We start from the raw sequence: 17,301 nt of genomic DNA on the forward strand, positions 1-17,301 counted from the left end.
TTTCTATGCATATTATCATGTCATCTGCAAATAGGGAGAGTTTGACTTCTTCTCTTCCAATGTGTATCCCTTTAATTCCTTGTTCCTGCCTGATTGCTATGGCAAGAACTTCCAACACTGTTGGTATGCATGAGACCCCTTCTGTTTCATTTGGTTTAAATCCCCCCTGCTTAACACTATTCTATTTACATAACCACTGCATTCTATTTACATAGCCACTGTTAACAAGCACCACCCTCCCTCCAGGGAATTGGTGGTTCAGTGATAGGATTCTCGCCTGCTCTGCCCCCTCCTTGTCACACTCTGATTTTCACCAGTCACTTTTCTCTCCACCCTCTCTATGTCACATCCTGTTTCCACCCTACTTGGCAAGTATATATAAAGACAGCATTGTGAGTTTTAGGGTACTTTAGTTTAGCTTAGCTTGGCTTAGATTGCGCTGCGTCCTGCATGAATAAAGAGATACTGCCTACAACCCAGCCATGAGTCCCTGGTCGTCTGTTACCCGCCTGTGAAGCCAGCCCGGCGAAAACAACATATGGCGCTACATCGTGGGACTGGACCTGCGCAACTCCCAGATAAGTGAAGACTTTGCCTACCTATGCACTATGGTCTTCTCTTCTACTTATGAAGAGGTTTGCCAAAGCCTCTACTGTTTCATTATGAGACAGTTTCTTTGTCTCTGGAACATTTTACTCTGGGCCACATTTCGGTTCCCTGACCGGGAACTTCGGTTTCTTATGACTGGGATCATAGAGCTTGGGAGATGCATGGAGATTTCTCCTTGGACTTTCTGGATTCCCTCTCCCATTTTTCCTGAGGAAAAGAACTACATTTTGCTCCCAGCCACAATTTGGTTCTTTATGACTGTCGTAGACCTTGGGATATGCATGGGGATTTCCCCTGGGACTTTCTGGACTTCTTCTCACATGTTTCCCACTGAGAAGGACTACTCTAATTTGAGAAGCGTTCTCCAGTACCCTGGCAGTCCCCAAGAATGGAGACACATGGTTAGTTCTACTCTCCTGATTGGATTCTTTCTTTGATGGGAAGACACTTTTAAAAATGGGTGCCTGAAGAAATCCAGCAGGAACAGTCAGAGGCACCCTAAATGGAATTTCGAGGAGTTTTTTGGACTAGGACACCCTCCAGGGACTCTTGATGCTACTTGGTGAGATCTGTTTCGTAAGAGAGTGATTTGAATGACTGAATTTTTGTATGACATTGACTTAAAAAAAAAAATACTGGACACAGCCATGATTTCTAGAGACATCCAGAAACAATCCAAAAAATTGTTTTTTCCCTCCTTTGATTTCTTTTTTTATGTCTTGGCATAAATCTGAAATGTTTAATCCTGAAACGGTATGAGTTATGGGCGGGGCAGATAGTGCAGTGATTATGTTCATTATTCTCATGCCTGAGGCTTCTACCATGGTTCTTCTGTTTACCTTTCCACATTTTATTGAGTTTAAACTGTTTAAACAACCTTAAAATCATACTAAAAAGGACTTCCAATTATAATGGAGTTATCAATTATAGTAAACTTCTAATCTGCTACAAGTTTTGTTTGACAAGTAAGTGAATTACAGCTGTCAAGTCTTCACATGGAAAAGCATCTACTCAAATGGAATCCCTGGAAATCCATTTGGACCCCTGTTCTCTGACATTGCCCACAAGATGGCATGACTACAACGCACTCCCGGAAAACAATGATGTGACCTGGCACGACCTGAAGAAACAGATTCATAGACTCCAAAGCTCACTCTCTACAGACAAGCAGAATTCCGGTGGCTGACATTCCCCATTGAGACAGACGTGCAGCGTTTCATCCCCTGGTATTTCTTCTGTGGTCATCTGCTTTGGACTGACACCTCCATTGGACTTACTGGTACACGCTGCTGTGTTTCTCAAAGACTAACTTCAGCCAATTGCTTTGAGACTTTATAGACCATGTGCCCTCGCCTGAAGGCTCTGCCCCAGAGGTAGAAAACTCCCCCTCCTTATTAGGTTATGCCCACAGAAGCATGAAGCGCCCCAAGAGGCAAGAGATGCCCACAGAGGCAGGAAACGCCCTTTGAGGCAAGAGATGCCCCCAGAGGCATGAAGCACTCCCAGAGGCAAGAAATGCCCTCTCGCCTGCTAGGCCTTGCCCTTTGAGACAAGAAACGTTCCCCTTGGCATCACACTGGTTATTGCTGCTCACCTATTTTGTTTTCCATGTCTTAGGCCAGTTCTTTTGAAAACGCCTGTATGATATAGGTTTCTATTCACCCCACAATCCTGATACTATGGCCATTAGTTAAAAAGAAAGGGGGAATTGTTGGTATGCATGAAACCCCTTCTGTCTCATTTGGTTTAAATCTCCCCTGCTTAACACTATTCTATTTACATAACCACTGCATTCTATTTACATAACCACTGTTAACAAGCACCACCCTCCCTCCAGGCATTGGTGGTTCAGTGATAGGATTCTCACCTGCTCTGCCCCCTCCTTGTCACACTCTGATTTTCACCAGTCACTTTTCTCTCCACCCTCTCTATGTCACATCCTGTTTCCACCCTACTTGGCAAGTATATATAAAGACAGCATTGTGAGTTTTAGGGTACTTTAGCTTAGCTTGGCTTAGATTGCGCTGCGTCCTGCATGAATAAAGAGATACTGCCTACAACCCAGCCATGAGTCCCGGGTCGTCTGTTACCCACCCATGAAGCCAGCCCGGCGAAAACAACATAGCCTGGTGAAAACAACACAACACTATGTTGAATAGTAATGGTGATAGTAGACATTCCTTGTCTAGAACCTGATCTGAGGGGAAATGCTTCCAGTTTTTCACCATTGAGTATGATGTTGGCTGTAGGTGTGCTATATATGGATCCCAATATCTAGAGGAATTTTCCATCTAGTTCCATTTTTTGTAGAGTTTTGATCATAAACGGATGTTGTGTTTTGTCAAAGGCTTTCTCTGTATCTTCTAATATGACCATGTGGTTTTTGGTCTTGCTTTTATTGACGTAGTGGGTCATACTGATTTATTTACGTATATTAAACCAATCTTGCATCCCTGGGATAAACCCCACTTGGTCATGATGAACAATCATTTTAATATACTGGTATATCTGGTTGGCTGGAATTTTGTTCAATATTTTAGCATCTATGTTCATCAGAGATACTGCTCTGTAGTTTTCTTTTTTGGTTGTGCCCATCTGCTTTTGGTATCAGAGTGATGCTGGCATCATAGAAGCTGGAAGGGAGTATTCCTGTGTCTTCAATCTTCTGGAAGACTTTTAAAAGTAGAGGAATTAGTTCTTCTTTGAAGGTTTTGTAGAATTCATTTGTAAAACCATCTGGTCCAGGACTTTTATTCTTGGGAAGGTTTTTGGTAACTGTTTCAATTTTGTTGTTGTGATGGGCCTGTTCATATTATCTACTTCCTCTTTACTTAATCTTGGAAGTTCATAGGTATCTAGGAAATTGTCTATTTCTTCCAGGTTCTCTAGCTTGGTAGCATATACTTGTTCATAGAAACCTCGCATAATATATTGAGCTTCTGCGGTGTCTGTTGTGATATTTCCTCTTTCAGTTACGATCTGATTTTTTGAGTCTTCTCCCTTTTTTGTTTTGTGAGTCTGGGTAAAGGTTTGTCAATTTTTTTCACTCTTTTGAAGAACCAACATTTACTTTCATTGATCTTTTGTATGATTTTATTTTCAATGTTATATATTTCTGCCCTGACTTTAGTGATTTCTGTCTTTCTGGTTGCTTTAGGGTTCCTGTGTTCTACTTCTTCTAGGTCTTTAAGGTGTGCAATCAGGTTGTTCATATGTGCTTTTTCTTCTTTCCCTATGTGTGCTTGTATGGCTATGAACTTCCCTCTCAGTACTGCCTGAGCTGTGTCCCAAATATTTGGATAGCTTGTGTCTTCATTTTTAATGAACTCTCAAAATATTTTTATTTTGTTCCTTATTTCCTCTTTGGCCCAGTAGTTGTTAAGTAGTGTGCTGTTGAGCTTCCACATATTGGGTCTATTACTAATCTTTTGTTGATTGTTAAGTGTTAGTTTCATTCCACTGTAGTCTGAGAAGATGTTTGGGATGATTTCAATGCTCTTGAATTTGCTGATGCTATCTTTGTGGCCTAACATATGATCTATCCTTGAGAATGGCCCATGTGGACTTGAGTAGAATGTGTATTCCAATTTCTTGTGGTGAATGATTCTGAAAATGTCCAATAGCTCTAGTTTATCTATCTCCTCATTTAGCTTCTTCATTTCTTTATTGATTTTCTGCCTGGGTCATCTGTCAAGTTGAGAGAGTGGGCTGTTGAAGTCCCCTACTATTAATGCTCAAACTAATCCTCTGAGCATTAAGTAATGTCCATCCCTATCTTTTTTAATTTTATTTATTTTAAAGTCTGTCGTGTCAGATATGAGAATAGATGTTCCTGACCTTTTTTGTGTGCCATTGGCTTGTATGATAGTATTCCATCCTTTCATTTTGAGTCTGTGTTTGCCTTGTTGAGTTAGGTGGGTTTCCTGTAGACAGCATATTGTTGGGTTGTGTTTTCTGATCCATCTTCTTACTCTGTGCTTTTTAATAGGTGAATTCAGGCCATTGACACTTATTGATATCATAGATTGAAGATATTTTAATACCATTATTGTAGGTTTTTAGAGTGTTCTGATATATGTCATATTATGGTGGTCTTACTGTTTATAAGAGACTTTTCAGAACTTCTTTCAGGGCAGGCTTGGTGATAGTTGATTCTTTCAACTGTTGCTTGTTTGAGAAGGTTTTGATGCCTCCATCTAGTCTGAATGACAGTCTAGCAGGATACATCAGTCTTGCTTGAAAGCCTTTCTCATTGAGCACTTGACAGATATCTTGCCATTCTCTTCTGGCCTGTAGTGTTTGTGTGGAGAAGTCTGCTGCTAATCTTATAGATTTTCCTCTATAGGTGACATTTTGTTTTTCTCTTGCATCCTTCAGGATCCTTTCTTTATCCTTATTCCTTTCCATTCTAATTATGATGTGTCTTGGTGTCTTTAAGTGTGGGTTAATTCTGTTTGGGACCCTCTGGGCTTCTTGAACCTTTATGTCTTTTTTGTTGTCTAGACTAGAAAAGTTCTCAGCTATTATGTCCTGAAGAATGCTTTCTTCCCTTCCCTCTCACGATTAGTCAACAATTTTTTTCTGCATTATATCTTAACTCTTTTTCAGTCACCAGGTTCCAGATGATACCATGATGCCAATCCAACATCCTTGTGCAGACGAGCCCACCATGTGTCTTGGAGTCATGCTTCCCCAGATTCCCGCCCCACTAGTGAAAGAAAGAAACAGGCTAGGAGTACAGATCTAACTGCCAATGCCCACATTTTCTGCAGAGAAGCAGTTACAGAAGCCAAACCTTCCACCTTCTGCATCCCACAATGATCCTGGGTCCATACTCCCAGAGGGATAAATGATAGGGAAGTTATGAAGGGAGGGGATGGATATGGAGCTCTAGGGGTGGACACTGTGCGGAGATGTACCTCTCTTGCCCTATGGTCCTATCAATGTTTCCATTTTATAAAAAGAAAGGAAGAAAGAAAGGAAGGAAGAAAGGAGGGAGGGTGGGAGGGAGGGAGAATGGAAGGAAGGAAAAGAGGGAGAGAGGAAGGAAGGAAGGGAAAAAAACTTAGTAAATCAGGAATGGAAGGAACATATCTCAACAAAATAAAGTAATAAAGTTCACATATAAACCCACAATTAGCATCATAAACAGTAGTAGCTCACGTATATACAACTCCACCACTCTAAGGCCGACTTTTTCTTTTCTTTTTTTTTTAGAAACTTTTTAAAATTATTTTTATTTGATAGTAAAGAAATTTAGAGTTTAGAAAAGAAATTTTCCTTTAGAAAAGGGAGATAGAAAGAGACAGAGAGATTTCTGAAGCACTATTTCACCACTTGTGAAGTGCTCCCTGCCCCCCAACTCCACAGGTGGGGACCAGGGGTTTGCACCTTGGTCCTTCCATATGGTATCACATGCATTAAACTAGGTGTACCATTGCCCAGTGCATGCTCCAACCCAACATTTCCATTCAGACTACAGCTCCATGGGTATTGTTTGTCATTTTTGAATGATCTGAGAACACATTATAAAAGGCATTTTAAACATGTACATATACAAATCATCATCATCAATCCTTCCAGATAGGTTTAACTTTCTTAAATTTCCATCTAATTACTGATCATATGTGTTAATTATTTTATCCCTAAGTAGTGGCAACAATATCTCCCATTTCCCATTTCCTGCACTTCATTCATCCTCAAGCCCTGTCTCCTGGACCACTTGCCTCTTAGTGGCACTGTGAGGGTAAAGAATTATGAGAATACAATATGTGTTTTCAATTCTATGTTGTGATATACTTTCTTAATAAAATAATCAGTACGTATGGAACTTAACACTGAGTAGCAGTATCTTTCAGAACTTAAATTATTTATGTAGTAAATTTCCCCATATCCTCACAGTTTTCCAAGTCTGATGCTCCATGATTTCTGATGGTTGCATATTCTAATGTTTTATAACTAGATAAAATGAATTTTTCTTATTTTCAACCTATACCACTCTTTTTTTATTTTGTGCCTCCAGGGTTATCGCTGGAATTAGGTGCCATTTTTTCCTTTTGTTGCCCTTGTTGTTTATTGTTGTTATTGCTGTCATTGATGTTGGATAAGAGAGAGAGAAATTGAGAGAGAAGTGGAAGACAGAGAGGAGGAGAAAAAGACAGACATCTGTAAACCTGCTTTTATTTTCTATTTATTTATTTATTTATTTTCCCTCTTGTTGCCCTTGTTTTTTATTGTTGTAGTTATTATTGTTGTTGTTATTGATGTTGTCATCATTAGATAGGACAGAGAGAAATGGAGATGCCGGGCTAGCTTCACGGGCTGGAGACAGAGACGACCAGAGACTCATGGCTGAGTGGTACACAGTTCAGTCTTTATTCATGTGGAACACAGCACAATCTACTCTATCTCTAATCACAATCCTGTCCTTATAGAAACTTGCCAAGTAGGGTGGAAACAGGATGTGACATAGAGAGGGTGGAGAGAAAAAAGACTGGTGGAAATCAGGGTGTACTAGGAGAGGGGGCAGAGCAAAAAGACATCATGAACCAGTGGGGATTAAACCAATGCTCTGCAGGCAGGGCAGTGCTTAGTTAACAGTGGTTATGTAAATAGAACATAGTGTTAAGTGGGGGGGATTAATCCAATGAAACAGAAGGGATTTTAGAAGCAGAATTAGAAGCACACCAACATTTCCCCCTTTCTTTTTAACTAATTGCCATAGTATCAGGAGTGTGGGGTGAACAGAAACCTATATCGTACAGGCATTTTCAAAAGAACTGGCATAAGACATGGAGGAACAAAATAGGAGAGCATCAAGAACCACTGTGATGCCAAGGGGAGGCCTGAGGGGGCGTTTCCTGCCTCAAAAAGCAGTGCCTATCAGGTGAAAGGATATTTCTTGCCTCTGGGGGCATCTATTGCCTCAAAGGGCACTTCCTGCCTCTGTGGGCATTTCTTGCCTCTGGGGGCGTTTCATGCCTCAAAGGGCATTTCCTGCCTCTGTGGGCAGGACCTAGTAAGGAGGGGGAATTTCCTGCCTCTGGGGGCAGGGCCTACAGGCAAGGAGGCATGGCCTATAGAGTCCCAAGGCTCTGGCTGCAAAGTCCATGGACTGCTGCTGTCAATCTTTGAGAAACCCAGCAGCATAAAGGGAAACTGCTGTAAAGTTGTGTAAAGTGTCCAAGAGGTGTACCAGTTAAGTCCAATGGAAGTGTCAGTCCAAAGCAGATGACCACGGAAGAAATACCAGGGGATGAAATGCTGCACGTCTGTCTCAATGGGGAATGTCAGCCACCGGAATTCTGCTTGTCTGTAGAGAGTGAGCTTTGGAGTCTATGAATCTGTTTCTTCAGGTCGTGCCAGGTCACATCATTGGTTTCCAGGGGTGCGTTGTAGTCATGCCATCTTGTAGGCGATGTCAGAGAACAGGGGTCCAAATGGATTTCCAGGGATTCCATTTGAGTAGATGCTTTTCCATGTGAAGACTTGACAGCTGTAATTCACTTACTTGTCAAACAAAACTTGTAGCAGATTAGAAGTTTACTATAATTGATAACTCCATTATAATTGGAAGTCCTTTTTAGTATGATTTTAAGGTTGTTTAAACAGTTTAAACTCAATAAAAGAACCATGGTTAGAAGCCTTAGGCATGAGAATCTTTAACATAATCATTGCACTATCTGCCCCGCCCATAACTCATACAGTTTTCAGGATTAAATGTTTCAGATTTATTCCAAGATGCAAAAAAAAAAATCAAAAGAGAAAAAAACAATTTTTGGACTGTTTCTGGATGTCTCTAGAAATCATGACTGCGTCCAGCATTTTTTTTAAGTCAATGTCATACAAAAATTCAGTCATTCAAATCACTCTCTTACGAAACACAACTGAAAGCAGACAGCAAACTTAAGATATTCAGAGAGAACGAGGGGGATATCGAGAGAAAAGCCGTAGGCAGCTTTTGCTTCTTTCACCTTGAACCAGATTATCCAGAACTCACCATGTAGCATCATGAGTCGCCGGAGGGCGTCCTAGTCCAAAAAGCTCCTCGAAATTCCATTTAGAGTACTTCTGACTGTTCCTGCAAGATGCAGGCATCTATTTTTAAAAGTGTCTTCCCATCGAAGAAAGAATCAAATCAGGAGGGTAGAACTAACCATGTTTCTCCATTCTTGGGGACTGCCAGGGTACTGGAGAATACTCTTCAAGTTAGAGTAGTCCTTTTCCACGGGAAACATGGAAGAGGAAGTCCAGAAAGTCCCAGGGGAAATCTCCATGCATCTTCCAAGCTCTATGATCACAGTCATAAGAAACCAAAGTTCCCGGTCAGGGAACCAAAGTGTGGCCCAGAGCAAAATGTTCCAGAGACAGAGAAACTGTCTCATGAAGAAATAGTAGAGGCTTTTGGGAAACCTCTTCATAAGTAGAAAGGCAGGCCATGGAGGCTTTACTTATCTGGTCTTCTTTGGTCTGCTGCATGTGTGTGGATCCAAGATTCCTGTCCCTGTTCAGGGCGCCATTATGCCAGGCTAGCTTCACGGGTGGGAGAGAGAGATGACCAGAGACTCATGGTTGAGTGGTACACTGTTCAGTCTTTATTCATGTGGAACACAGCACAATCTACTCTATCTCTAATCACAATCCTGTCCTTATATATACTCGCCAAGTAGGGTGGAAACAGGATGTGACATAGAGAGGGTGGAGAGAAAAAAGACTGGTGGAAATCAGGGTGTACTAGGAGAGGGGGCAGAGCAAAAAAGACATCATGAACCAGCGGGGATTAAACCAATGCCCTGCAGGCAGGGCAGTGCTTAGTTAACAGTGGTTATGTAAATAGAATACAGTGTTAAGCAGGGGGGATTAATCCAATGAAACAGAAGGGGTTTTAGAAGCAGAATTAGAAGCATACCAACATAGAGAGAGATGGGGAAGACAGAGAGGGGGAGAGAAAGACACCTGCAGACCTGCTTCACTGCCTGTGAAGTGATACCCCTGAAGGTGGGGAGCTTGAACCAGGATCCTTATGCTGGTCCTTGCACTTCACGCCACCTGCGCTTAACCCGCTGCGCTACTGCCCGACTCCCATAAGGCTGACTTTTTTCACTCAGAGAAAAGTACTGAGGCACCAGGCTTCCCCCAATGTTGGGGCCTTTTCAAGGGGTGTTGGGGCTTAAAACTGGGCTGCATGCATGGCAAGATGCGTTCTACCCAGTGAACTATCTCTCAGGCACTAGAACAGCTGTGAAATTTGTATGGTGTTTCTCTATCCCTTACAGAGCAATCCTTAAGGGATAAAGACCTTTAAATAAAATATCTTCTATAAATGAAATGAAATGCTACCTTGCTTGAGCTTTTACCATCCACCCAGATTCTGGCCCCTGCAGTCACACACCAACACAGCTTTCAAATAGTTGAAACAACAGTGACCTTGTGGTTTCTTCTCAAAGTCAACTGTTCCCAAGCATTTCACTCTAATTTGAGATATTTCTAAAGTTCCCACCGGAAACACAGTCTATAAAAAATACCCAAACAAGCCAGTGAACTTCAAAATACTGACATTCAAAAGAGTATTTTTATTGTATAATTTGATACATAGGCAATTAAAGTTAAAATTAGAATGCATTAAAGAGAAGTGGGGGGGGGCAGAAGTAGGACAGAACTACAGATGAAATGCTCTAGGAACAAAGATGAAATATGGAATTAGAGTTAAGCATATTTATGTTCCCTTGTTTTCTTATTTATGCAGTTCCAGGAAATGAATTCAGGGTCTTGCACTTGAGTAATACTGAGGCTGAGCAGTAACTCTAGCTCAGTTTTTAGTGGTATGTGCCAGAGTAATGCTCTGGTGTATGTCCCCTCCCCCTTTTCTTCCTCCTCACCGCCTCTTCCTCCTCCTACTAGCCTCCTTCTTTCCCTCTCTCCTTTCTAACTTTAAAATTTACCTCAGAACTTCCAAGATCATCAAAAACATGGCAAGTCTGAGTTTAAAGGAAGTCACGCCTTAAAAGAAATAAACAGGACAAGATGACTTACTGCAATGTGATGCCCTAGACAGAATTTTGAAACAGAAAAAGGACATTAGGCGAAACCTAAGGAAAACTGAATATAGTTTTTTTTTTTAGTTAAAATAGTTGTGCCATATGAGCATAAGATGTTGACAAGGGAAACTTGGAGGTGGGGATACAGGCACTCGCTATTGTATCTAAGACTTTTTTTTTTTTAGAGGAAGAGAAAAAGCAGTAGAAATCAGTGGTAGGGGAGTTGGGCAGTAGCGTGCATTGGGTTAAGCGCATGTGGGGCAAAGCTCAAGGACCGGCTTAAGGATCCCGATTCAAGGCCCAGGCTCCCCACCTTCAGGGGAGTCGCTTCACAGGCAGTGAAGCAGGTGTCTATCTTTCTCCCCCTCTCTGTCTTCCCTTCCTCTCTCCATTTCTCTCCTATCCAACAACAATGGCGTTAATAACAACAATAATAACAAGAGCAACAAAGGCAACAAAAATGGGGGAAAAAATAGCCTTCAGGAGCAGTGGATTCGTAGTGCCAGCACCAAGTCCTAGCAATAACCCTGGAGGTAGACTAAGGTTCTATGTAGACTGCACAAGAAGCGATGTACTTTCTGTGGTGTTAACTCTATAAATTGTTTTCTGAAATTCAAACAACCAATTTTAAACAAATTCTTAAACTGTAGTTTGAAAAGTAGGGAGTGTGTATTTAAGAGCAAGTCAGGAACATTTTATTTGACTTATAGAACATTTTAACTGTCATTTCATCATAAAGGAGCCTTTCAATTCAAAAATACTAAAAGTAAATACAAAGACATGTCTTGTTTTGAGTTGGAAAACTCTTTCTGTGATAAACTTCACTAAGCAATTTCAATGGTCAAGCTTCACTACAAATTATTAATAGTAAAATTGATTTCCTTGAACATGATGGCTGAGGAAAATGTAGAGGGGGTTGAATTGTTATGTAGAAAACTAAGAAATGTTACACATGCACAAACTATTGTATATTACTGTTGACTGTAAACCACTAATCCCCCAGTAAAGAAATAAAAATAAATAAATTTAAAAATTTTATTTCCATGTCTATTTTTGAACTACTAGAATCATTTCCCTGGAAATATTTTACATGTAAGTATTTTACTGGCAATTTTATTTATCTATATTTTCCCCCATTAAATGCTCTAAATTAGATCTTCTCTCTTGGTGAATTTACTTTCAGATCCATTATTTTCTTTTTACAGATCTAAGCAATATTGGTTAACAATATTATAAAGTTTTAAGACTATAGTTTCCATATGTGTATATGTGTATCAGACTCATCAAACCTATCACCAAAATTCTAGTGCCAACATAAGAGATCTCTCTACCTATTTATTCCCCACTTCTTCTCCCTGTTCTCTTTGATCACTGTTACAGTTTTTGTAGAGACTAAGAGTCAGTTTTGGCTATTATTATTATTTGCAAAACAGTTTCACTCATAAATCATTAAAATAAGTTTGCAACTAATAACATTCATTTGTTTTAAGCATTTATATCACGAGTGAAATCATCTTTACTTTTACTTTATTTTACTCAATAATTAATTTGAATTCCATTTAGTCCCACAAAAAAGATCATTATTCTAAGAATGTAGCTTTTGTTAAGATTCTTTATACTTTTATTTATTATTTATTTGTATTTTTTTTTAAATCTAAACACTACTCAACTGTGGCTTATGATGGTGTAGGGGACTGACCCTCAGACACTGGAGTCTCGGGTATGGAAGTCTTTTTAACTAACCACCATGCTATCTCGTTGGCCCTAGACCATGTGATTTTTGACTGGTCTGACTGCTGACAAAGTTAAACTCCCATAGGTCTAAAAAAGGCACAAAAACACACTCAAGGTCACCTGGAATCGTCCAGTTGGTCAAGTCCAAATATCCTGCATCAGTGTATATATTTGTTTAGGATATAGATTAGAAAGAAGGCAATAATAATAATAATAATAAAAGTGGAGAGAATATTGAGAGATGGATCAATAGGACATGATAATTAATAATATAACATCTGTCCCAGCACTGACATTTAACTCACTGTGTAGTCAGGAAAATTATGGCTCTATGATTCAATTTATCCACCCACTAAATTTGAAATCAAAGGGATGAGAAATGAGACAATTCAGATAAAATATTTAGTACAGGGGAGTCGTGGTAGTGCAGCAGGTTAAGCGCACATGGCGCAAAGTGCAAGGACCAGCGTGAGGATCACAGTTCCAGACCCCGGCTCCCCACCTGCAGAAGAGTCGCTTCACTGAAGCAGGTCTGCAGGTGTCTATTTTTCTCTCCCTTCCTCTGTCTTCCCCTCCTCTCTCCATTTCTCTTTGTCCTATCCAACAATGACAGCATCAATAACAATAACAACAACAAAACAACAAGGTCAACAAAAGGAAAAATAAATAAATACTAAAAGAATTATATTTAGTACAGAGCTCGGTGTATCCTTAGCAAATGTCATGTTCTGAGGTTAGAGAAAAGCCCCGAACATTGAGAACAACCATTAACATAAATATTTCCACCTGTACCCACCCTGTGATAACTATAAAAAGGTGGGATGAAAAATTATTGTGATCGCAGACTTTCCCCTTGCTTGGAAGAGTGTCGGCGGCCCAAGCTTAAGCTTCCTAATAAAGGCTCTTGCTATTGCATGTGATTCTGGTCTTCTTTGCGTGAGATCGGGACTCAAACTTCTGGGCATAACAATGTGTGTGCAGATGTATGTATGAATTTGTCCTACATCTGGTACCTTGATAAATCAATAGTATGCTTGTACTCTCTTCCATTTAAAATACTGAAAACAGAGGGTGGGCGGTAGCACAGCGGGTTAAGTGCATCTGGCAGAGCGCAGGGACCAGCGTGGTGATCCCAGTTCGGCTCCCCACCTGCAGAGGAGTCGCTTCACGGGTAATGAAGCAGGTCTGCAGGTGTCTTTCTCTCCCCCTGTCTTCCCCTTCTCTCTCCATTTCTCTCTGTCCTATCCAACAATGAACGACATCAACAAAACAATAATAGTAGCCACAGCAGGGCTATAACAACAACAACAAGGGCAACAAAGGGGGGAAAATGGACTCCAGGAGCAGTGGATTCATGGTGCACCCAGTGAGCCCCAGCACCCTGGAGGCAAAAAATAAAATAAAATAAAATACTAAAAACTAGGGGGCAGGTAGTGGTGCACCTGGTTAAGCACACACATTACAGAGCATAAGGACCCAGGTTCAAGCCCATGGCCCCCACCTGCAGGGGGGAGAGCTTCACAATTGGTAAAGTAGGGCTGCAGCTGTCACAGTCTCTTTCCCTATCTCTCCCTCCCCTCTCAATTTCTGTCTCTATCTAATAATAAATAAATACTGAAAACTATAAAAGCTATTGCCCTAAAGCTTATATACAACATATTTCTCTCTTATATTGCTGCCCAATAGTGGTCTTCAAATAGCAGGTGACCACATCTACACAAAAATGTAGTAACATAGTTGAAATCAATAGAAAGCCATTGTGCATTAATAGAAACACTATATAATTGGAAAATACTAGGTTTCAAGACAAAGAGATGCAAGAGCAACTCAAATCTCATTGGTTGACTGAGGCCTTATCCAAATACTGAACCTCTGCAGCTGTTCTCAGGTTGTTAAAGTAGGTTTAGGAATCTATCTCACAAAACTGTGGTAAGGATTAATAGTAAAATTCTTGTCACACAGATAATTCTTGGTAAATGATCACTCACTCCAGGCAACTTTTTCAGATAGAAGAGGGAGAAGACACCACCTCACTGAAGTTTCCTCCACTACAGTTGAGGGCTGAACCTGAACTTAGATTGTGCATATAGCAAAGCAGGTGCACTAACCAAGTGAGCCATTGGATAAATGTCAAAGAGCTATTTAACAGTTTCATTTCCAAAATGTGATTTTTTTTTTTTTTTGCCTTCAGGGTTATTGCTGGGACTCGGCGCCTGTACTTCGATTCCACTGCTCCTGGAGGCTATTTTTCCCCTTTTGTTGCCCTTATTGTTTATCATGGTCGTTATTGTTGTTATTGCTGTCGTTATTGTTGGATAGAACAGGGAGAAATGGAAAGAGAAGGGGAAGACAGAAAGGGGGAGAGAAAGACAGACACCTGCAGACCTGCTTCACGGCCTGTGAAGCAATCCTCCCGCAAGTGGGGAGCCAGGGGCTCGAACTCAGATCCTTATGCTAGTGCCATGTGTGCTTAATCCACTGCGCTACCGTCCGGTCCCCCAAAATGTGATTTTTACAATAAACGATTCTTGGCAACTGTCTAAGTTTATCCTAAAACCGAAATTAGGTAACTAAATAGCTCTAGCCCTCACATGTCATCAGGCAAAGCCCAGTACTTTCAGTCTCAGGTCACTGGGCCCAGAGAACACAGCATCTCACCCCTGAATAATGCCGCTGAGGCCCCCTCACCCCCCTCATCTCCCACTCATTTTTTAAGAGAGAGGAAGAGAGGAGAGAGACCACGGCAGCACTCCACCATCCCTCCCATGGCCCCCACAGTGCTCCCCTGTGGTGCTGCGACTAGATGCTTCAGACTCAGGGAGGGCTCAGTGCCAGGCTGGGCCACCTTCATTCAGTACCAGCACAGGTTCCAGCAGAGCCTACAGATCCTCCTCCTTCCCCACCCTTTCTCTCTCCTTCCTCTCTCCTCCCCCTCCCTTCTCCTTCCCCTCTCCCCTTTCTCCCTCCTTCCCCCTTCCTTTGCCTCCCCCTCCCCTTCTTCCCTCCCCCTTGCCCCCCCTCCCCCCAGAGTGCCAGATCTCTCGCGCGTGCGCACCACGTCCCCCCAGCTGCTGAGTCATGGTGGGGCGGAAGTCGGCGCCACCCCGGGAAGGGGCGTTCTTACGATCAAGGGCACATCTCGGATCTTCCTCCTCCCTTCCCTCTCATAATATGTCACTATCCTCCCACTCCGGAGGGGCCGCGTACCCTGCACTCTTCCAAAAACCTCGTAGTCCACCGACTTGAAGGGCCCAGCTGTGGACATGGCGGCGACGAGCCCTCTGCCGAGCAGGCGGTGCGGGTTTCGGGCGGCGACGGTGGCGGCGGCCGCGAAAGGGAAGGGGGACATGGGGTGGCTTGGCGCTGCCCGCGCCTGTTAGCCGCCTGGGACGCGAGCAAGCGCAGGGGTCACGCGGCGGCCGGCGGCAAATGAGGCGGCGCAGCCGGCGCGCGGCGACCTGGAGCGAGGGGATCGGGACCGCCGCTTCACGGCGTTTATAAATGAAGCCACATGCTGCGTGACCAGATGTCCCAGTACACTACCACCCCCAGCCGCGCGCGCGCGCGCGCGCGCGCGCGCGCGCACACACACACACACACACACACACACAGTTACTGCTTAGCACCAAAGACCTGCTGGCCAGCCTGAGGGTGTTCTGGAGAGCAGGATGACTTTAACTCCTTATATGACTGTCAAATCTGCCTGGTGATTTTTGAGCCATTTCCCCTTCTTCTTCTCCTTCTCCTTCTCCTTCTCCTTCTTCTTCTTCTTCTTTCCTCCTTCCTCCTCCTCCTCCCTCCTCCTCCTCCCCCCCTCCTCCTCCTCCTCCATTTTTGAGCCATTTCTTCTTCTTCATCTTCTCCTTTTTCTGGTTTTACTTTCCTTTATTTTTCTTTTTTTATTTATAAAAAGGAAACACTGACAAAACCATAGGATAAGAGGGGTACAAATTCGTACAATTCCCACCCCAGATCTCCATATCCCATCCCCTCCACTGATAGCTTTCCTATTCTTTATCCCTCTGGGAGTATGGACCCAAGGTCATTGTGGGTTGCGGAAGGTGGAAGGTCTGGCTTCTGTAATTGCTTCCCCGCTGAACATGGGCGTTGACAGGTGGATCCATACTCCCAGCCTGTCTTTGAGTCAGTTCTTAGCCGCTGTCTGCATTCTCTCTGTCACTTCTGTGGAGTCAGACGTTATTCTAAATACATTGTATTTTGGAGGAACTTTAAAAATTCTTACAAGGTATTTATACACTTCCATCATATTTGGGAGCTACTCTGCCCTGATCCATCTTTCTGGTCCTATTTCCAACTCTGACACCATCTCCCCAGGCAGTACCTTTAGCCCACCTGCATGTTAGCTGTCAGGCTCAGGCAAAAACTAGTAAAGTCATGGATCCTTTGGAATATACTTAAAATAGACCTACTAGTGTTGTTTTCGACAGGTTATCCTTGTTGTTGGATAGGACAGAGAGTGTTGTTTTCTCCGGGCTAGGTTGTTTTCGCCGGGCTGGCTTCACGGGCGGGTAACAGACGACCAGGGACTCATGGTTGAGCTGTAGGTAGTATCTCTTTATTCATGCAGGATGCAGCACAATCTAAGATGAGCTAAGCTAAACTCAAGTACTCTAAAACTCACAATGCTGTCTTTATATATACTTGCCAAGTAGGATGGAAACAGGATGTGACATAGAGAGGGTGGAGAGAAAAGTGACTGGTGAAAATCAGAGTGTGACAAGGAGAGGGCAGAGCAGGTGAGAATCCTATCACTGAACCACCAATGCCCTGGAGTGCTTTATGTAAATGTAAAAGTGATTTATGTAAATAGACCAAAGCTTTGAATGGGATTAAATCTATCCCTATATAGGCATATGGTTAAGCAGAAGCCAGGGGGAGCTGGCATACTATCCAACATCTT

General features: G+C 42.4%; 1 protein-coding gene across 1 annotated transcript in view; it reads right to left on the reverse strand.

Annotated features, from left to right (window-relative positions):
• ACYP2 (acylphosphatase 2) overlaps positions 1–15,909 on the reverse strand; it is a 185,745-nt gene extending 169,836 nt beyond the window's left edge. The window contains exon 1 of the mRNA XM_007527950.3: positions 15,588–15,909. Coding sequence (XP_007528012.2) covers positions 15,588–15,729 — 142 coding nt within the window. The 5' untranslated portion in view covers positions 15,730–15,909. The remainder of the gene's footprint in view (positions 1–15,587) is intronic.
• Between the last annotated feature and the right edge of the window lie 1,392 nt (positions 15,910–17,301).

Source organism: Erinaceus europaeus, chromosome 3 (assembly GCF_950295315.1).
Source record: "Erinaceus europaeus chromosome 3, mEriEur2.1, whole genome shotgun sequence".
Taxonomy (NCBI): domain Eukaryota; kingdom Metazoa; phylum Chordata; class Mammalia; order Eulipotyphla; family Erinaceidae; genus Erinaceus; species Erinaceus europaeus.